At 45.5% G+C, this 22,196-nt stretch overlaps 1 protein-coding gene across 2 annotated transcripts; it reads right to left on the reverse strand.

Moving 5' to 3' along the window:
• Positions 1-1,242: 1,242 nt before the first annotated feature.
• Positions 1,243-21,149, reverse strand: LOC109489719. Of its 2 annotated transcripts, XM_019800241.2 has the most exons (3): positions 20,194-21,149; positions 3,936-4,052; positions 1,243-1,310 (listed from the first exon to the last, which is right to left on the reverse strand). In XM_019800241.2, exons 1-2 carry the CDS (start codon positions 20,603-20,605, stop codon positions 4,042-4,044), a joined length of 423 nt encoding a protein of 140 aa, XP_019655800.1. In that variant the 5' UTR covers positions 20,606-21,149; the 3' UTR covers positions 1,243-1,310; positions 3,936-4,041. The 2 variants fall into 2 exon arrangements, with proteins under 2 accessions (XP_019655800.1, XP_019655797.1); XM_019800238.2 differs by lacking the exons at positions 1,243-1,310; positions 3,936-4,052 and adding an exon at positions 19,355-19,729.
• Positions 21,150-22,196: the final 1,047 nt, after the last annotated feature.

The raw sequence follows: 22,196 nt of genomic DNA on the forward strand, positions 1-22,196 counted from the left end.
CCTCTCCTCTCTTCCTACATCTATTCGACATAGTACTGGAAATTTTAGGGGAATAGGAGCTATAGAGATTGGACAAAGGAAGCAAAACTTCCTTTATTAACAGACAACATGATTCTCTACATGGAAAAAAAATTTTTAAATCTACCAAAAAGGTTTGAAGAATGAATAAATGAGTTTAGCAAGGTTGAAATATGCAAATTGATTAAACAAAATTCAATTGTATCTTTATTAGTCACAAATCACTAGAAATTGAAACTTTAAAATATAACATTTATAACGGCCTCTCAAAACATGAAATACTTAGGGATAAATTTAACAAAATATGTGCAAACTTAAGACTCTATTGGGAGAAATTAAAGACTTAAATTAATGGAAAGATACAGACAAAATAGGGAATCTAAAAATAGACCCACACATACATGGTCAAATTTCAAAAAAGGTGCCAGTGTAATTCAATGGAGGAAGGCAAGTCTTTTCCAAAAAATAGCTGATGTTTAGGGGTGCCTGGATGGCTCAGTCAGTTAAGCCTCTGACTTCAGCTCAGGTCATGATCTCAGGGTCCTGGGATAGAGCCCTGTGTCAGGTTCCCCACTCAGTGGGGAGTCTCTTTGTCCCTCTCCCTCAGCCCCACCCCTTGCTCGTGCTTTATATATCTCTCCCTCGAATAAAATCCTTAAAAAAAATTAAAAGTCTTAAAAAAAAAAGCTGATGTCTATAAGGAAATAAATGAACTTTGACTCTTACCTCACACCATATACGAAACTTATTTTAAGTAGGTAATAGACCTAAATGTAAAATCTAAACTATAAAACTTCTAGTAGAAAGTATACAAAAATATTGAATTGGGTTAGACAAAGATTTCTTAGACTACAAAAAAACACAAACCTTGAAAAATAAAAATAAACTGGATTTCTCCAAAATTATAAACTCTTGCGGTTCAACAGACATTATCAAGAAAATGACAAGGCAAGCCACAGACAGGGAGAAAATATTTGGAAAACAAATGTATTATAAAAGACTTGTAGCCAGAATATACTCTTGAAGAACTCTTACAACTCTGATAAATGAGAAGTAAATGGACAAAAGACTTAGACAGTCCGTCTAAAGACTGATAAGACAGTCCATCTAAAGAAGATATACAAATGGTAAATAAAGACATGAAAAAATGCTCAACATCAGTCATCATTAGGGAAATGCAAGTTCAAAACAATGAGTTATTGCTACACATGTACTTAAACGACTAAAATTAAGAATACTTACAATACCATGTGTTGGTGAGGATGTGGAGCAAGGAGAACTCTCTTCCATGCCTGAGGGGGAATGGGAAATGGTACAGTCCTTTGGGAAACTGTTCCTCACTTTTTTATAAAATTGAATGTACACTTATCATATGACCCGGCAATTCAATCCTTATATATTTACATAAAAAAATATGTGTCCAAATGAAGATACGTACATATATGTTCATAGCAACTTAATTTTCATTAGCTGAAAACTGAAGACAATTCAAATATCTATAAACTGATGAGTGGATAAATAAGTTGTAGTATTTCCTAACAATGGAATACTTCTCAGCAACAATAAGAAATGAACTACTAATGCATAAAACACATGGTGAATCTCCAAAGCATTATACTAAGAGAAAGAAGCCAAAAGTGGAAGACCACATGATTTGATGTCTAGAAGATTCTAGAAAAAGCAAAGCTGTAGAGTGACAGAGCAGATTAGTCATTGCCTGGGTCTGGAGACAGTGAAATGAGATTGACTGAACCTGGGCGAAGAGTACCTTTTGAGTGATGGAAATGTTTAATATCTCGATTGTGGTAGTGATTATACATTAATCACACCCATCCAACTATACATTTAAAAATGGGTATATTTTCTTGTATACAAATTATAACTCAATAAGGCTAATTTTTAAAAAAGTTTCTAGGTCTAGGGCTTCACACCAGAGTGACAAGTAAAAAGTTCCTTGGCAAATTGTGGGTGCAGGGAAGGGTGAACAATTAGAGCAATTAATGAAACCCGTCTACTATACCGGGTTTGAGGATTAAATAGAGTCTCTCTGTTGTTGGAGATTTCAAACCTCACCCTTGATAAAGAGTCTGTTACTTCACACTTGTCTTTGCATCTCCTTCCCTTCCAGCCTTCTGGCTGGTCCTCTAATGCTGTCATTTCTTATTACCTCTTGAGCTGAAATCTGATGTTTTTGTGCTTGGATCTCACGTAGTTTCTAAGAGACTAAGAATTCAAAAGTTTATGGTCATCTGGTCAATTTAAAAGTGATCTTTACTTAAACTCATTGGTATTTGCAATGCCAGCAGTTCACATGTTATCTTTTCCCAGTGGAAAAGCTGAGCAACTAAAGAAAAAAGAAATAAAGCTAATGAATTAGACACCATGGAAAACCATTTGGGGATTTTATAAACTTTCTTTTAAATGTAACAAGGCAGTTCACAAGATCACCACAATTTATGGCAAAATAAATTATTGCTGTTCCAGGCACTGTAGTCAATGAAGAAAACCCTTCAGCATGTTCCTATGACATGAGCAACCTATGCTAGGACTCTCTGTTCCTTGAGAGACCTGAGGTCCAGCAAAAGGAGAAAACTGGCCCAGGGCCGTGGAATCCCATGAGAAATTGAGATGGAAATCACAACAAAAAGAGCAGAAACTTTTCACGCTTTTTAAGTTTCTACTCCAGTTTGATGTGAACAAAGCTTTGTATGCAAATCAAAAATACATTTAAATTTTTTTCTCCTAGGAGCACTTCATGGCTTTTTGCATGTGACAGAATGAGTCTGGTAGGGAGGCAGGGCTGTATCTGGCCAAGTTTAGAATTCATTCAGCCTCTTTGGTCTAGGCAAATCCCACCAAATGAGAACAGTTTGGTGTTTAAATTTGTTTATGCTTTGTAAAATAGAACTTCCTGTTTTTTGATTTTGTAAAAAAATCTCTTGAAATGAAGTAGCATTTAAATATTTTTTTGATGGGTTGAATGCAAACAGATCAGAAGTATATGGATAAAATTTCCCTCAAATTTCCCCCAAATTTTAATAATTAAGAAGTAGCCAAACATACTTTAGGTTTGGGGCTGGATTTAAATTTCAAAACATTCAGGGAACTCAGACTGCATTCCAAACTGACAGGGTTTTGTTTTGGTGTTTGTTTGAATTTTACATGGGGAACAAAACACTTGGGTTTGTCTCCACAAGTATGAATTTGTTTTCAGTACTTATACCTCAACCGTTCCACTGATAGGAAAGTTTTCTTTTTTTTCCTTTCCTGGAAATGAAATCAGCTTTTAGAGAAATGAGAGATTCTGTTGGTAATTGAGAGTAGTCTAAGTCTGTTCTGGGCAGGTCCCAAGCCCCGTTTTTACAGGAGCCCAGTGCCCTCTGCTGTCGCACCCATTGTGGATGGACCTCATTTGTGAATGTAGCCAATATCTCTCATTTTCTGTTCCCCTTATCCTTCACAACCTCAGGGTTCCCAACCTCAATCGTGTTCTCTCTCCAGACTCTGTTCCAATTTTGCTATGCGGTTCTTTCCATTCTTAGCCATGTCATTAGGAAATTTCCACTGCAGTTCTGGCTCTTTGGGACAAATCCCATTCACCCCCCTCATCTAACTCTCTGTTGGAGGGAACCTTACTCTGAGTCTGGGCTGTGCTGGTTATGGAAGGGAATGGAGGCCACTTGGAATGCCAGTGACCTCAGTGAGGAACTCAATGAATTCTGGGTCAAGGTCTTGGGAGGAGAAATTCCTACTAAATTGGAATAAATGACTACAAATATTTCCAGAGGAACTGTCAATGGAACTAGGACAGGGAAAATTCTTTGGGGTGTCCTGGGCCAATGACATTTCATTTCCTGGTAAAGATGATGGTAGGTATGAAAACGCTCTCATCTGTCCAGCCAAGGGCAGACACATACCAGTGAAGGACAATTACTTGTAACCATGGCAATGATGGAAGCTGACGATTAACCAGATCCTCAGGGTTTTTTCTACTCTTTTCTTCTGGTTCTCTTTGTAATTGTGTCAAGTAGAGCCTGAGAGGGAGAAAAGACAGGAAAAAGAGACGAAACCCAAACTGATCAGCTGTGCTACCTTTTAGCAGTTAAAAAGTTTGAGTTCAGGTCTGAATCCCTAGGTAAAATGACTGACTAACATGTGTGTTGAGAGGACTGGTAGTCTTTCTCTTCCCCTGGGGGGAACAAGTGTATTAACCCCTTCATAAAGACATTTGCCTGTGTCTTTGCAGCCTGTGTATTAGTATTGTGGTGACTGAGGGGCAAAGTGACAAGAGAGAGGGTCATCCTGCCTCCTCCTCTCTGGTGGAAGAGGCAGGCAGCCCATCAAGAGGACCAGAGCTCTGCAGAGTGCCAGATGGTAATAGGCTCCCCACAGGGACTCCAGCAGCAGGGGTGCCAGATGGTCCCTTGCCTGTGGAGGATCTCTGGAAAGAGGATTTGAACAAGAGGGAACAAAGTTTCAGGCACCATCATGCAGTGTGTGCTATTAAATGCTTAACAAACGGCTGTCCAGAAAAGAAATCTCTGGTTTGTAGCGCTGGCCAATTTTCATGGTGTAAACATTTTCCCCATCCCCAACTCCAAGCTCCTGACCTGAACAAAGAGTCCCTGGAAGAGGAGTTGGGAAGAAATGAGCAAAATCAGCTCTGGCAAGTGGGTATGGGGCTTGGGGGGGTGGTGTGGGCTCCAGCATTCCACTGCCCCAGGGGTTAGGCCTGCAGACCCCCTGCAGAAGGGAGGGAGGGATCCAGCAAATTCTTAGGGGAACTGGTGTATTTTCTATAGTTTTCTGCTTTGTTTGTGTTCCCTCTCCTCTTTCAACATAAACAACCAACATCCAGCTGTGATTCCTTCAAGTATGACCTCATGAACTCAGGGTTTAAAATAAATCATTTATCAGAACCGAAACCTACATTTGGACTCAAATAGAACTAAAGATTACAACTCTTGTGAAATAACAAGAACAAATATTTTTTAGTGTTCTTCAGATAGCATCCTGCAGCTAGTCACGGACAGTTTGAGACGGTCCACGACAGTTAATGTTTATTGAGAACCCACAATGTATCAGGTACCTTCCATGTCTTAACTCGTGAAAGGTGGTATTATTAGGAAAATCTCACCTTTTCAACAGATAACCATGATGAATACTTTTGAATAAAACTACATGTGTAGTCTAGTGTATTCTAGATTGTTCACAAGGTAGTTTGAGATGTTAAAAATAGCAAACATTTATAGTGTTCCTAGTATATACCTGATATTTTCAGCGAACTTTCTGTGTTGAATTTTTATGATGATCTATGGGTCAGGTGTCATTATGATGCTTTTTTTACAGTTAAGGAAATAGAGGACAGAAAGTGACATCGTGAGGGTCAGACAACTCATTGATGGCAGAGCCAAGAATCAAACCCAGGCAGCCTGGCCCTGAAGCTCGCTCTTATGGATAGGACTCCACCATCTTTCCAGGCTCAAATGCTCCTAGGCACGTCCCTGACTGTCAGTGTAGATGTCTGACTTTGATTTAAAAGCAATGCACTTCTTATTGAAATGTTTCTGTGCCACCACCCTTCCCAACACACACTTCTTTGAGGCTGTAAACACTACCTTTTTCACTTTCACGGTAGATACTGTTCAGCATTACGTTACTGTGGTCTGTGATTTAAAGCTGGGGTAGTCACACTCTAAGAGGTCAGAAGATGAATTCAGAATCATACACAATTCTAATTGCTAGTCAAGTTCAATGTGATCCCCTTGAAAACCACTCCGCAACCACACGCAATTCAGCTGCACCAAGGGGTTAAGGAAAGTCAGATTTCAGAAGAATTCTATTGATCTCCACCTTTAGACTCTAGTGCTAACCCAGTTTTGAAGTTTCTGCCTCGTTGGAGTGACATGATTTACACCTTTCATTCTGGGGCTGTCTCAGCTGAGCTGCACAGTGGTGTTCTTACATAGACAAAGCTACTGGAGTTTAGAAACAGGAAGGGCTTGAAACTCACTTTTAAAAGTAAAATAAAGCTTACACAGTGGGGGATTTCCTTAACTCTCCAACGTCTGACATGTGTTAGGTAGTCAGGAAAGAATAATAAAATTCCCCAGGAAAAGCATTTCACAAATGGCAGTGGCTAAAATATGGTTTTCTAGGTGGCCATGGGTCTGATTTCCATCCTATTCTCCTCACCTCCTGCGGGGCTGGTCTCAGGTTCTCTTGTTGAGACAGATCCTTCAGAGTCCTGTACAAGAGCCAAGGCTTCCAGAACAGCCCAAGGACAGCCTGGAGGGTGCTCAGCCCACAACCGAGGCACCTGTAGAGACCGTATGTCGGTGTCACCCTAAGAGCTGTGCTAGCTTTCTCTGGCCACTCCCTGGATCACCCAGGAAAGGGTACCAGCTTTAATTAGGCTCTGACATCTCAGCCAGCACTGCCTGATGATGGAGAAGGGGAGGAGATACCTGTTCCATGGAAAGCAGATAATAGGAACCACAGGGATCTATAGGACTTCCAACAGGTGGCCTCAAAAAAAGAAAGGGCAAGATTAATGGAGATGAAGAAGAAAGAACATGCTTCTGGAGGACAAATGAGATTTCGGGGAGTCCTTCAAAAAGTAGCTGCACAGTGTAGGGCTGTCAAGACATTTGATTCAGCTCTGAGGGCCTCAAGGAATAAGGAGGCATTCGTGGGGTTCTGATCCTGGGGCTCAGTTTAATTTAGGGGTTCACACCCGTAGCCTGTGGTTGAGTGAGAAATGTGTGGAAATTAAAAGATCCAGGTAATAGCATCCCAGTGCATTGATATCTTTCATTACAGTACAGTCGGTATTGGGTTTAATGTAGAAAACTCCCCTCGCTGCACGAGGTCACACCATAAAAACCGTGGGGCTTAGAGACAGCTGCGGCCACCTAAAAATTCTGTCAGTCACATCAAAAAGAGAAATCTAATAGAAATAGCACAGCCTCACGCATGTTAAGTGACGGAGAAAGGAGTCAGTACTACAGTAAATACGGTGCTTTATCTTGAAAAAGACCTGAAGTTGGCTTCTGGAAGCAGGCGTTGCAGCTTGTGAGGTATTGTGAGGTGACAGGAGGAAGGTCATCAAAGTTCGCAGGCTTGAAATCCTGGAGCTTGCTTTCCTGTCTTTGAGACACAGGCCCTTTGAAGCAGGTCTTTATAATAGAGACCCCCTTTATCAAAATTGAAAATTTGATCCATGTGTAGTCGTTGTCTTCAGTTAACATCCGTCCCCCTTCTGGACATTCTTCGGTGGCTTTCTCGTCTTCACCTGGGGTTTCACCTAACAGCTGAAGGCTTTGGAAATCGGCCTGAAGTTTGAAACCACCAAATCAGCCACTCGTAGTACTAACAGGTGCCACTGCTGCAGCATTTGGCATTTGGCCTTAAGGTCTTGTATGGAGAGAGTGCTTTCTCTTTGTGAGACAGGTTGTCCCCCACTTTGCACTGTTTGATTTTCAATCGCAACAATGCTCGTCTTTCCATCCCTTCTGTTTCTTCAGAGGTCGTTCTCATGGACGTCTTAGTCCTCAGAGCTGTTTCATCCAGATGCCTGTCGTTTATCATCTCAGCGTGTGGATTCCTTCATGCCTGTTGCTTGGGAAATCGTACATGAGCTCTTGATTCTTTCGAACTGCTTTTTTACTTCAAGCTTCTCCTCAATACATAAAATTTTCCTTTTTCATGACCTGTTTGGTATTTTTAAATCAGGATGCTTAGACATGTTTGAGATGTTGAATGATTATTTTTTTTAATATAGAGAAGTTCACAAGAATAAGAGGCAAACATAACCTTGTAGGAGCACACACTTGGATGGGGTAAGGATGATGGTACAAGGTAGGGGGCAGTGTGTGAAGTGTGTGCATTTGTGCATTTCATGAATTCCTACAAGACTTGGCTCAGCAGGTGCAGTTTTCTATGTTAATGTAGTTTTTTAACTTTCAGACAAAATTGCCAGCAAGAAATTTGCATATGCTCAAAGTGGTCCCATCATATATTAATCTGATTAGAATACATTTGCATTTTCAAAACAAGTGTTATAGCAGACTGTGTACAGTACCACTACTCATGGGCTTTCTCAGCTGACCATTATACTAATTCTGTGAGGCAGATGGGAAAGTTAATATTCCCATTATGCAGATGGAAAAACTGAAGCCAGAAGTCCCGAAGCTTGGATATGAGCCTGGAACAACCAAAACAACCAAAAGATGAGAACGGACCGTGTCCTACTAGTTCCTAAAGTGAGTCCTAACCCTTCTTCTGGAAGTTTGGTTTTGCGAGCCAGGAAATTTTCTTCTTTTGCTTCAGTTAGTTGGAGGTACGTTTTTGTTTGTTTGTTTTGTTCCTAGTAAGGCAGGGTCTTGGCTCATGCAGAGCTGCCTGGTTAATGTTCAAATTCTCTCCTAGTTCTCGGAGACTTTCTGCCACATGCTGACTTGTGAATTGACCGTCTGCAGGTAGAGGGCACCCTACATGTCAACGTTTGCCCTTGAAATAAGACGTTCTGCCTGCCTGTGCTGTGGGCACAGGACAAAAGGATGGTGCCTTCATCCCCTGAGTGCTGGCCAAGAAAGTTTCCAGGCAGAGTGGGGGTGTGGGGGTGAGAGCCTTCTTTTGGAGGGGGTCTGACTCAGTTTGCACCCATTTAGACATTGCCCTTTCTGAAGACACTGCCCCTTGGCTCTTCCCGTCATGGCTATTTCTTGCTCACTGTGAGAGAACATGCTCTGAGTGTGGCTGAACCCCCCCTTCCTTTTGGTGTGGTGGCGTCCTGACGGCCCCTGGTCATATCCAGCTCAGCGACGACAGGAAAGGGTCCCCATCATTTCCCACCATGAGCTCAGGAATGACCATTGCTACTCAGCAAGCCCCTCTCTGTGCTCCAGGCCGCTGAGAAGCACTTCACATCATCGTTCACGCATTCCACTGGTATTTGCCGAGGGCTCATCATGTGCCGGGATCATTCCTATTGCGTGGTTCTCTCCCTTGCTTCTTAGAGTTTGGAACTGCGCTAGGGGCTCCCAGCCATGCACTTAACCCTGTGCTGTCCTGCGTCTCTTATTCGGGGCTGCCCATGTGGTCTTAGGCAAGGTTGCTATGAGCTCAGTCGGTTTCAATCATTTTCCAACTTGCTGGAGACCTGAAAACTTGTCAATGACCCTCCCATGACCTGGATAACAATTTCTCAACTTGTCACTGCTTTTCATGTGTGGGCACAGACTGAGTTCCCTTCCATTGGGATAGCATGTGTCTGAGTGTCACCTTCATGTAAGTTTGGTGAGCTTTAGATTTCCTTCCTTCCTTCCTTCCTTCCTTCCTTCCTTCCTTCCTTCTTTCCTTCTTTCCTTCTTTCCTTCCATTCTATTTTCGAATTCATGCACTAGGACCTACTCTACAAATCTGAGAGGAAAGAGAAAGAACAAAGAAAGCAGCGCAACTGAAATACTGAAAAATATATTTTTTTTAACTTTATGAATGAGGCCTTTGAACTCAGTGGCCCTGGCTCCTTCTTAACCTGCACCTTTCACGTCCTATTTCCAGCTGGAGTGGAAAATCTGAGGTGCCCTGGCCCTGAGCCCACAGTGGAACCTGGCTGTGGGTCGCGTCTCCCTGTCCTCAATGAGCAGTGGCAGCCAGGCACTTCCTGCCGGCAGCTTAACTCTGTCGCGGCAGCCATGGAAGTTTGCTGGGAAGGGAAGGGAGCTGGAGCCTTCACCCAATGTGGCCAAGGGGAGCAACAAAAAGAATGTCAAGGAGAAATTTCTGCAGTCAGTGGGCATGGGGCTGGAGAGGAAGAGGGCTGTCTCTAGAGGTTGGTGTTGAAACTTTCTGCCTTGATTAAAACCCAGGTTCTCAGCACAGGGGATGTGACTCATGGTTAAGAAATTCCCCATGGCCTTGGATGACATTGATGTTGATTACCTCTGAGTCACATTTCTGGGAGGAACTTTTTTTTTTCACCAGAGGCAAACTGAAGGGAAAATGGCATGGATGGTGGTTTGGAAACAGCAGGGGGAACAGGGTCACTGGTGTTCTTAGGAGGAGAGGTGAAGACATGCAAAATGGAAAGAAAAACAAGGCAAAAGGAAGGACACTGAGGAGGAAGGAATCCTCTCCCAGTGGAACAGGGAGAACTGGGGTCTCTCTCTGGGGTGATGAAGGGGTGGGGGCAGCCCAGTTGGGCTCTGACCTTTGGCTTCTTATTGTCATTACAGAAATTTAGGATGTTAAGAGACGGAACTATCATTCTTTCCTTTATTTCACAAGTATTTGCTGAGAATGCTCCATGTTTCAGGCTCTGTTCTAGGTACCAGAGATATTGATCTCAGTGGAGGAGCAAGACAACAATGAAATAGTGAATCAAACGGCATCTTTGAGTCCAGCCCTTTAACTAATTAACAGAAATATGTTCTGAACTTCTAGCTCCAGGATCCGCAAACGTGTGTACTTTGCTGAGCTCAAGGGGCAGTGACTTGAATGGACCTGTCAGGGGTGCTGTGCTTCAAAAGTTCAAAGGTTTTTCTTGAGTCCTGGCTTTCGAAGCTGCCCTGCCCCATACCTGGGACTCCCATCTCCTGGAAGAATGGCAGGGCCGTGGGGCTGATTGCAGAGAGGGGGAAACAAAGGGACCTTGATGGCCTTGAACCCTCCCCTTTCCATTATGTGTGTCTGAAGCCTCATCAGAGGTTAAGAGCTCTCTTTCTCTAAAATAGGAGAGAGAGCATGAGTGCTGGGAGAGGGGCAGGAGGAGAGGGAGAGAATCTCAAGCGGACTCCCTGCTGAGTGCAGAGCGTGATGTGGGCTTGATCCCACAACCCTGAGACCATGACCTGAGCCAAAATCAAGAATTGGAGGCTTAACCGACTGAACCACCTAGGTGCCCTGGTTAAGAGCTCTCTTAACGTAAATGTTGATCGCAGTTAAATCATGGAGTCTAAAAGTGTATCGGGGACAGGAAAAACAATATCCGAAGTCCAGTAGGATTCCAAACCACCAACAGAAAAACCACACCAAACCAAACAGAAAACACGTCTCACCAGATTAGCTTCACTTCTGCTTGACTTAGATTAGCGAGTCCGAGGTTGTTTCCTTCAAAAGGACCATCTGCGGCCAGTAGGTGGTAATTTGGGGAGTAAAGGGTAGTGACATGGAGGGGCAAAGAGAGCTAAGGGCCAGGATTCAAAGATCCAGGTTCTGATCTGGACTTGCCGCTAGTTGGCTCTGGAGAGGCGGGCAGTCCTCGGACTGTGGGAAGGGTCCCCAGCTGAGACCCGTTAGGAAGAAGGTGGGTATCTGAGAAGACTGACATAAACTGGGCAGGATCCCAGCATGCCGCAGAATCTTCGAGAAGCCGAAGAGTGAAGGATGGAGAAACTTCCCAGGCTCGAGTGACCCTGGCCGAGGGAGGCTGGGCCTGGAGGACCTGGAGGAAGCATTGGACTGCTGCCTGGCTGCCCTCCTGCTGAGAGCGAGGGCACTTCTGCCTCACTGGTGCCCTGTGTTCTCTCAACCCAGGTCTGAACTCACGGACTCCCCCGCCTGACATCCCCTGGCCATCTGGCTGCTCCCTTGACCCTGCCTTCTGGCCCACGCTTCAGGGTCCCCTCCTCCCAACTGACCTCTAGCGACCACTGCACACCAATCCATCCAGACAGGCAGCCTTGCAGCGAAGTCTTTATTAAAGACAGGATCAAAATATCGCAATAAGGAGAGAGAGAGAGAGGAAAGGCGGAAGGGAGGGAAAAAAAGAAGAAACATGGAGGGAGGGAGATAGCAGTGCAAAGGTTTTGCCTAATGGCTGACTGAGGCCTGGCAGGAGGAGACAGTGTGAGGGAGCAATGCTAACAGAGAGCCCAACCAGCCAGCAAGCACTTCCTTTCAATCTCCAGAAGAAACAAGGTGCAGCCCCACCAACCTCTCCCCAGCCCCTCCCTTCTTAATTACTGTCCTCCATGCAGCTTGGTTTTGGTTCTCGAAGTTCTGCCTGTTTCCCACAGGAGGCATGGAGGGGCCGGGAGGGGGCTCAGCTCGGTTCTCCCTCCTGCTCCTGTAAATTGCCAAGAAGCTTCACCCTGTGGGAGCAGTCTCAGCTCCTCGTTCTGAGTCCTCCTTTTGTCCATCTGGCCCTGGCCACCCCGCCCTGTCCCCAGGTCATCCACCAAGGCCAACCAAGGGGGTGACCGAATCAGAGCTTTGGTGGTTGCAGAGTATGGTTTTGACCTAGAGCTCTGCGTGCGTGGGTGTGTGTGCACACGTGTGTGCGCACGAGTGTGTGTCGTGGGAGTGGGGAGGTGACTTATAGCTGTGACAAAAAGGATTTGGGTTTCACAGATCAGAGGCTGGGAAGGATCTCTTAGCTGGAGGCAATCTGAAGGTATGAGTTAAGCCACACTCTGCAGACTCTGAATGAGTAAATTCCTGTAATTTACCCGCCATGCTATTGCGTGGCCTGCAATTCCTTACCTGGAAATAAACAAATGAGTTGTTGTTGTTGTTGTTACTTTTGCTTTAAAGAGGAGATGGAGTGTGTAATGTGCTGAGGGGTCAGATGAGTGAGGATGGTCATGGGACATTCGGGATGAGTCTCTGGAGCTTACCGCGTCTCTGGTTCAAGAGGAGAGAACCTCCACGCTAGCTGGCGGCCAGGAGGCTGGGGAGGAACAGAGCCTGCTGAGCACAGACATGGCCTGGCAGCTGGGCTATTGCCTTACCAGGGTCCAGCCCCAGCCCACTATTCAGGTGAATGGTCCTCCTTTATCATTTAAAAGGAATTACTTTATGACAGACATGATATTAAAATAACAGCCAAAGCAAAAACTGCCACCATTTCATCCTGAAGTCAACTCAGTGAAAAAATATGCCTGCTCTCTATCAAATACCAAACTCTCTCCGTGGTGGCACTGAGAACACCAGCCACGCATGTGAACGTGGCACGTGACCTGGTCTAATCAACGCAGGTTGTCTCAGGCTCAGGCCCAACCGTTGTACCTTCTACTGAGTTTTCAGGGACTTCCAGCAAGATGATTTGGCTTAGAAACCATGGAGGAAGGAGACCCTCCCCTCGGCCAAACCCCACCTATTCCCATTCTTGTTGTCCCTTGTGCCCGTCTAGCCCTTTGAAACATTGTCAGGGTTCAGTGGGAGGCAGATCTTCCATTACATTGTGGCAGGGCCCTTGCAGCCGGTGGCAGGGAATGAATGAGCCTGCGCCTTTGCTCCGGGACAAATGGTGCTTCATCTGCAGTCATCTGTCCGTGTGTGCGCTTCTGCAAGCCACCGATTTCCTCCTTCCCTAACCAACCTGCTAAATGCAACTTTTACAACCAGGCTCGCATGCATTATTGCCAGGCTGGGGACCGATCATGTTGAATGAAGGCTGCCAGCTTCCCCTGCCAGAAGCAAGAGGCACTGGGAAAAATGGAAATTGGACAATAGTCGTGTATACTCCCTGCCCTGTCATGGATGGCCTTCAGCAGGAAACCAATCAACGGAATCAAAAGAACACGGTTTCCTGTTAACAGAGAGCGATGCCAAATCCAGCAGACATTATTGCTTCATGCCCTGTGCCAGTCATTGTCAAACATAGCGTAAGTAATAGCATATGACTGGGGTTGCGGTTTCAGTGAAATATTCTTTTGCTTTTGGCACACCACCACACACCTTCATATGCTTTATTGCCCTTTCCCAAACTTGGGGAGGGTTTTTTTCTTTTCTTTTTAGATTTCTTTTCCCCCAAAGAACTATATCTGGCTGTTTTGCTGCATACCAGGTCTTAAACCCAAGCCAGCTGACTCCCAATTCTCTCCAGCCTTTTCTTAAGCAACACTTTTTAAAATACATTATTATTATTATTATTATTGCATCACATAGGGCTAAAATAAACCCGCTGTGTATTGGCCTTCAACGATCCTGCTTTCCCTCTGAAAATGGCTCGTTCCCTAAGACTGGCTTTAAGAGAGAAAAACCTCTCACATAATATTTTTCTTACTTTCCAGGCTGATGTTGAAGGTGATGATAGGTCATAAGCCGCAGCCTCGGCAAGGATGTCCTGGCCCCTGGAGCAGGCGGGAAGTACATGTGTGCTTGGAATGCAACAAAAGGGAAAAGTTACTAGTGTGCTTTGGACAGGACCCTGCGTTTTTAACCCTTTCTTCAAGCCTAGAGAGAAGCCAACTCCGTTAGCTACTCAGACGTTCTCTCCTAAAATGACGTGGTTAAGGGGGGATGTGAGTAGTCGTCTGGATTGTTGGTGTTTTTTGTTTTGTTTGTTTTCAGTTTTGCCTGGTGGTTAAGAGCTCTGGTACCAGGCAGAGCTGGTTCAAACCCTAAGTCCCGCTCTTACGAGATGTGTAATTCTGGGAAAGTTGATCAACTTTCCGATCCTGGTGTTCCTCCTCTGAAAAACAGAGGAAACACTCACCTCCCGGGGTTGTCAGTGAGAACGTGAGTCAAGCGCTGGCACTTTGCTTTCTGCTTGTCACGGAAGTCTTTGGCAGAGAGGGTAACTCCTAAGTGCTCAATAAATCACAGAACTATTAATGCCGAAGCACTTTGGAAAGCACTGGGTTCCCGCTTCAAATGCTGACAGTAAGGGAGTGTGGGGATCAAGGTCAGGTCACAGGCAGAGGGGCTTCTCCATGACGTTTGCATGCATTATCTCGCTGAATGGTCATGAGAATTCCGGGAGAGAAATCAGGCAGTCATTGTTATTCCCATTTCACAGATAAAGAAATGGAGGCCCTTGCCCACCGCTAGAATTGGCAGAGCCGTGACTGGACCCCAGGGCTCTGGAATCCTTGCTAACGCTCCATCTGTACACCACATTTCCTCTCAGAGCTGGATTAATTTGTTCTTGGCCTGTCCTCAGTTCCCCGAGGCTCTCTTCCCCCTGTCCTTTCCAGGAAAGGCAGAGCTCCTTGCCTTTAACGTGCGCCCGCGTGCGCACACACACACACACACACACACACACACACACACACACTTCTGGGCCTGTGCTGCTTCCCATGGTCTCCTAAGAGCTTGGGTGCTCATGCGTGGATAGGAGGTGATTTGACTGGCTTCTATCATATTTTGTTCCTTGCAAGTTCATCCCTGCGAACTTTCTCTTTCTTCAGAAAGCTTTTCTGAAATGCATATTTATTACCTGCAGGCTCTGTGTAGCTAAAGCAGTTTCTTGCTTGAAAACAGGGCTAGGGAGCTATTGATAAGGGGGTGGGGTCCTTGGGCTGGTCTGGGTCTTAGTTTGGGTTCCCAGGGAAACTTTCTGTGATAGAAATGGTATGGAGGACGTTTATTGCAGAGGGCCCTCAGGGTCATACCTCCTCGGAGTTGAATGGGGATGGCGGGTAGGGGAGTAGGGCATAAGTGGGTGGAGGAAACAGGACTACGTAGAGGAAGGATTAAATAGTAAGAGCAGTGTAGTTGCCACTGAGACTCAGCTAATCCCATAGGAAGCTCTGGGGCTAGGACGGCCCTTTGGAGTTGCCCTGCCCCCAGGGAAGAGACTGGGTCATTATATCCTGTATGGACCTGTCTTTGGGTACAAGAGGCCATGTGACTTTAAACCAGGTGTAAACCTGGTAAACTAAAGATAGTTCCTGGAAAGGGACTCAGCTGAGAGCCTTCACCGCTGTCTCTTGGCTGCTGGGGGGAGGCTCAGCCCCGGAGGCCAGTTGGGTGGAGCGGTAGGAACCACTCTAGGCAGGAAGGGAAGGGTGAGACCCTGGAGCTGTAGGTTAGCTGGGAGCTAGATGCCTGGGGCTTTTGAGGCTTTGATGAAAAGACTTTAGGACTAAAGTACTAGGAAAGGGAGGGTCATTCTTTTCAACCTACAACTGAAACTGCAGAAAAAGCCTCCACAGCCGGGAAAGGGGAGAGACTTTTGCTGCACCCACTCACGCTCTCATTAGAACTTGGCCACGATACCAAATGAGATGCTTGGCCTGTATTTCTCGAAGGGTGCTCTGTGAACCTGATACCTCCAAATTACCCTAGGGAGGGGGCTTTAAACATGTCAATTCCTGGGCCCCAAATTTGGTAAAGCAGAATCTCTGGGGATGGGACCAGGAATCTGGTTTATCAGCATCCTCTCCCCCCACTATTTGATTCATTTGCCTGTCTACAGTAGACTTATCAATATCTCTGCCACCACTGTCTCTAAACTGGCAAAGTCTGTGGAACCAAGAACAAGTGTTTATCTCAATAATATTTGCGTAGTTATCGTGCAGATTTTTCAGATTTCTTCCGTAGTAGGCTCCAATTCCGATGGCTGTATAACTCAAGCCGACCACCCTAGTAACCATCACTACTCTGCTTGCTCTTCTTTGGGGAGTGAAACTCTCCTCCCTTCTCCGTCCTTTTGACCCAGCCATGGGGCCCAAATTGGAGCAGCCTTCTGCTTATAGGACTTCATCTCTCTGGCCATAATCATGGGCTGAAGGATGGCCAGCTGACCTAACCTGGACCAGTCATTGTGCCCCACCTCTGCCCCAGTGACTGATGCAGAGATGTTCCAGTGACTCCAGCTAAGCCAACTGGAATCCTTTCCCCAGGATTTCCCCCCCACCCCAAACTAAAGCTCGTATAAGGAAAGAGGAGAGCCCTTCTATGTTCCTGAGGACACGAGAGTGATTCTAATGCTTCCAGTAAGCATAGCCAGAGTCATGGAGAAAGTGGATTTGGGAGAGTAAAGCAGACACCAACTAAGAGAAGCAGAGATGAGAGCTGGTGCATCCTGATGGTGTTTAAGACCTCTGTTCAAGTTACCTCTGGTCTTGTGTGGTTTGGTGCTGTGACCCGATAACCATCATGTTAGTAATGGGTTTCCTGGGTCTCCAAGGATGATACTAAGCCTCCGAGGCTAGTGCAGCATTAGTGATCATATGTAACCATGGGATTATCAGACACATGAGCTATCTAGGAGGGGAGTGAGGAGGGTGCCGATGGTAAATAATGGTGGCAGGGTTCCCACTTTTCTCCCCCTCCTGCATGGCATGCAGTAACAACAAATCACCATACTTGCCTCTTGTTTTGCTTTAAACAAGACAAAACTAAAACCCTTTCAATACAGTGTCCATAGAAACTACCACCAATAGAAGAGAATTAGCCTCAGATATTAAAATCTCCTTTTCATTGGATCATTGGATCCATTGCCTTTGAGTCTCTTTCAAAGGAGATCGTTGAATGTTGGTTTCTACATGAGGCTGAAAGTTTTAAGTGTTGTGTCTCTGCACCCAGATGTATTAGTAGAAAATCTTGTATGACCTCCCCCGTCTGAGAGAGAAAGTCCCTGGTTGCCATGCTATTTTGGCTTCTTCTAACCACCAACCACCGAATGTGCCAAGACACACTTCACAAAACAGTTAATCTCCTTGAGAGTATGTCAGGGCCTTAGCTTAAGGATGAGAAGGGATTTTGAAAAATAGAGAAGTTTGGGGCATCCGGGTGGCACAGTCATTAAGCGTCTGCCTTTGGCTCGGGGTGTGATCCCAGCATTCTGGGATCGAGCCCCACATCAGGCTCCTCTGCTGGGAGCCTGCTTTTTCCTCTCCCACTCCCCCTGCTTGTGTTCCCTCTCTCGCTGGCTGTCTCTCTCTCTGTCAAATAAATAAATAAAATCTTAAAAAGAAAAAAAAGAAAAATAGAGAAGTTAAGGTCTATGGTATAATTGGTTTGGATTGAGAGGAAGAGAGCAAGTAACTACTTTGGATATGCAAGTTTACGCCAAGAAATGACGCTTCCTTCTTTGGGGAGATGGTAGTAGTGATGATGGTGGCTGGCGTAGGTGATGAGAAGCACGCAGGAGAGGGTGGCCTTTCTCACCACTTTCTTCCACGCCCAAGGCATTATCACCATGGTTTCTATTGTTCTTCAACATAAAGGTCCTCCAAAAAATAAGCATTTAAAATAGGAGGGACAGTTAGATAAAAGCCCACACAGAGATTCGGTTTTCACCTGCCCTTGAGCTAAGTAAAAAGCATCCGTCAGGTTGCCCATCCCTCTTCCTTCTTTTAAGGAGAACATTTAAGAGCCCTTTTCCTCCTCATCATCCATCCCCACTTCCTCCTCCTCCTCTTTCTTCTTCCCCATCTCCAAATTAATCTGCGCAGGGAGTCCTGAAGCAAATGATCATGTTACAAGTCTAAATGTGATAGCCTGTCATCTTTCATTATTTTTGACATAAACAAAGCTGTCAGAATTCTCGGAGACCTAGACCTGCCTTTGGTTCAGGGTGTTCTCTTTGAGGCGTGGAGATCCGTAAGGATTAGAAAAAGGAGGCTTGCTCCAAGATAATGAAAAGAATGTAATGGAAGAATGGAAATGATCTCCAGTTCCAAACTCGTATGCAATTTTAGACCATTGCACTTTGGGGTTGGGGGGGGGAATTGATGAAGGCCATAAAATGGTTACATAATTGCAGCTTATTTTATAAAATAGAGGTCTGCGGGCACTTCATTAACCAGATTTATTTCTTTCTCTATCCCCCTGCAATTTCCTTGAATATTTAGATTTGATATGCAATTGGAGAATAATTGCCTGGCTTGTTTCCTGGAGATGGGTGTCTTCCGTGGACTGAATCATCGAAGACAGGGAGGGTATGTCTTAAAATGTAAGAACAGTACCTAACTGTTGGCGTTGCCTATTAAGGACTCTGAGCTAATGTGCCATCAGACCAGGCGTGCACACACACAAAGTATTTTGGAAAAGTTTCTTATTCTTCACGTACTTTGTGTATCTCCCTGCCAGTGATCCTGGGATGAGTTGAGTGTAAACGGATCCAAGTATCTCCTCATTAGAGGCTATTTATCTTCTTCTGGCCCCACATTCAGAACAACTGCAGTTTTCTGAAGTTGCACATACCACACACTCCGACAGCAGGGAATTCTCTGGTTCAGAGTGGGTAATGCTGGGGCCACCGTCTTGGTTTGGGGGCATTTCAGAACTTTAATATTTTGGTAACCCATGCTCTATAAATCATTGAATTACATCAAGTCTATTTAAAACCCCTCTGGGCAGCTGTTTAAAATGCTGTCACTGCAGTAAGCAATGTCCTCAGAGTCACATGGCAGGTTGGGGCCCAGAAGGGGATGAGTTTTGTTTGTGTTTCTTTAACTCCAGTGGGGTTTACCCTCTGACTCTCCACTTCTGTGAATAGTCCCTCCATTTCCAGTTATTTAAAGTCAGGATGTGAAGGCCACTTAGTCCATCAGGAGTCAGCTTTCCCATCAGATCAAATTCTTTTTCCTTACATTCCTCTCTTCAAACCGTTTAGTGAAACCACCACAAATTGTTAACTTCAGATTAATATGTTTAATAAGTTAAATCTGGACTATTTCAAGAAGGCAGCAGGGAGACGATTGGTCGCAGCTGAGTGGTCCCGTGGCTGAGACCACCTGTGTCGCACCTGTGGGCAACTGGGCTCTAATTACCCCAGGGAGCCCTGCTTTACCCGCCTTGCTCTCTGGCCTCCAGATTTGCTCTGGGGTCTTACAGTGTAGGAGGTATCCGGAAGCTAGACCTGGGGGGAGGGGCGAGGTGGGGTGAGTCTGGAGTGAGGCTTCCCCTTCAGGATGCTGCCTGCTTACAGGTGTCATGTCTGCCTCTCCTCTGGCTTGAGCTCCTGAAGGAGAAAGACGCTGCACCTGCCTTGCTCCCCAGCACACCCACGCCTGGATTATCCGAGCGTGCGCTTGAATGCAGGCACATGCGGGAGAGAAAAGCTTAGCTTCAGTGAACTTGTATAGAACTTTTCAATCAGAATACCAGAAATTAAACATCGAATATGCTATCTTAATTTTAGCAGACTTATAAATGTTGAAACCTTAAAAAAAATCAAATTCCACATTACGGGGTGGTAGGGGACACAATGATCTTTTCAGAGTCCTTGCTCTCCCATGGTTTTGTCCTTCCCTGGCACATAGAAGGTGCTTAATATATCCGTTGAATCAGTTCATGAATCCAAATTCAGAGCAGGGCTTTGGAGTGGAGACCTGGGTTTGAATCTCAGCATCCCACTGCTGTGTGACCCTGGCCAGGTGGCTTAACCCTTTTGAGCTTCAGGTTAAGTCGTTGGGAAGATTAAGATAAAGCATACAATATATTGTATATGTGACTTTTACTAATGAACTAATGAGTAGTATATATCATACTTACTCTCCCCATTGCATTTGTCCCAAGAGCACCCAGAGGGGACCAGTCTGAGGGAGAAGATCTGGTTTTGTCTTTGCTCCGGCCAGTTGAGCGCAGGGATCTCGGGGGCAGGGAGGTGAGGCAGCTCAGCTCCTCGCGGGCCTAGGGCGGGCAGGGCAGCCGCGGGCAGGGAGGAGGATGCGGTCCGCTCTCTGCCGGCTGCCCCCTGGAAGAGAAAGAAGGCAGGGCCGGGCTCCCGATCCCTGACGGCCCGGGGGAGCAGGCCTGGGGCAGCCGGCGTCTGGGCCGCCAGCGCCACGGCTCTTCGGCTTTGGCCGGGAAGCGCGCCTTGGACCGGCTCCGGGCGTAGCAAGCCCCGGTCCCGCTGCGTCTGGGGATCGCGGGGGCTGCCGAGGCAACCCCCTCGGCCCAGCATTTGTGTAATTTGAACAGAAAATAAAAAAAAACACCCCACAGTTCACAAGGAAAACAACAGCAACCGAGGGAAATGTGGTTCAAAAGAGGAGCTGCTTATTCTGAGCGAAACCGGGCGAGCGCCGTCGACTCGGAGCGCTCCCCGCAGCTCCAGCGAGGCCCGCGGCCGACCCCGGTTCCCTGCGGAAGGGAGGCGGCTCGTGTTTGGGAATCCCAGCGGGGGCCCCAACCAGTCTGTCTCCAGGCCCTGACCTCGCTGAGATTTCTCACTAGGTCACTGTTTCTTTAAAAAACAAAGTATTGGCCAAGCCCTTAATTTGCTTTTTGCAAAATTCTCAAGTTTATGGAAAAGGCAAAGGGGGGAATGAGTTGGGACACTCTCAAAGATATTCTTGTTCACCGAGTTGTCCCACTTGGAGGGCCTTTCCCCTGTCTGTGTACTCCAGATGCTTCCTTGATAAAGGGACTGCACTGAAACGTTGCTTCTCTGGAGAGAAGTTTTTATTTCCTAGGGTGAGGGACCCCTTCCTTCCTTCCTTCCTTCCTTCCTTCCTTCCTTCCTTCCTTCCTTCNAAAGTTTTTATTTCCTTGGGTGCGGTTTTCCTTCCTTCCTTCCTTCCTTCCTTCCTTCCTTCCTTCCTTCCTTCCTTCCATTTTTTTCCTTTCTGATGATGACTGTGCTTTTTAAATCTATTTGCTTTTTTTAAATAGCAAAATTTGACCTGACCTATTTTTCTTTTTCCCACCCTCTTACCTAAATTTTGAAGTGTTTAAAATTTAACTTCTGATATATGTTTAGAAACCCCCTCATTTGTCATTTCTCCCCCCAAAGTCAGTGATATAATTTTCATATGGCCTTTCATGTAATGGGTTTATTACTTCTCTACCTGGTAGCTCCTGTTTCTCCCTTTTTCTTTCTCTGTTCCCTTTTCAAGGACTAGTTCAAATCTCATCTTTGTCAATTACTAGCTTGTGAACTTGGACAAATCATTTAGCCTTTCTAAGCCTCCATTTCTTTATCTGAAAAATGGGGCTAGTAATGCCCAACTTATAAGATTGTAGGATTGATAAAATATCTTAACTATAAAAATGTACTCACATAAAATACACTAAATAGGGACAGCTATAAAAATGGATGCTGCTCTTCTGAATAAAACTAGTTCCCCCCCCCCAAGAAAACTTGAGTTGACAGTTTCAGGTTCTGGGATCTTAGGTCAATCAGGTCTTCAAGGTCCTTCAACTTAAATATTTGTATCCTTCCCCAGAAAGGGGAGGCCAGGGGTTTTTCTCCCACCTGAACATGTTCTTCAGCCTCTCCATCTGTCTGTGTTCACTCTCGTCCCACTCCAGTCCGTGCTCCAAACAGCAGCCTGAGTGGCTTTCTAAAAACTGAAATTCAAAATAAAACAAAATAACAAAAAAACAGAAAAAAAAAAAAAACCCTGAAAATCCAAAATGAATGTCACTTCCTTTCTGGAACCCCTTCAATTGTTTCCCCTTATACTTAGAATAAGATCTAATTTGCATTCTCAGGAACCAGGATCCCCTGTGCAGGTCCTCCCCGTCCAGCCTTCCCCCCTCTCTCAATCTCT

Source organism: Ailuropoda melanoleuca, chromosome 14 (assembly GCF_002007445.2).
Source record: "Ailuropoda melanoleuca isolate Jingjing chromosome 14, ASM200744v2, whole genome shotgun sequence".
NCBI classification, from domain to species: Eukaryota; Metazoa; Chordata; class Mammalia; order Carnivora; family Ursidae; genus Ailuropoda; species Ailuropoda melanoleuca.

Coding starts and splice junctions, on each gene's coding strand:
- LOC109489719 (XM_019800238.2), bottom strand. CDS start 20,605: ATGCTGGGCCGAGGGGGTTGCCTCGGCAGCCCCCGCGATCCCCAGACG. Junction 19,730..20,193: donor GGACAAATGCAATGGGGAGA/GTAAGTATGATA, acceptor CCTGCATTCAAG/CGCACGCTCGGATAATCCAG.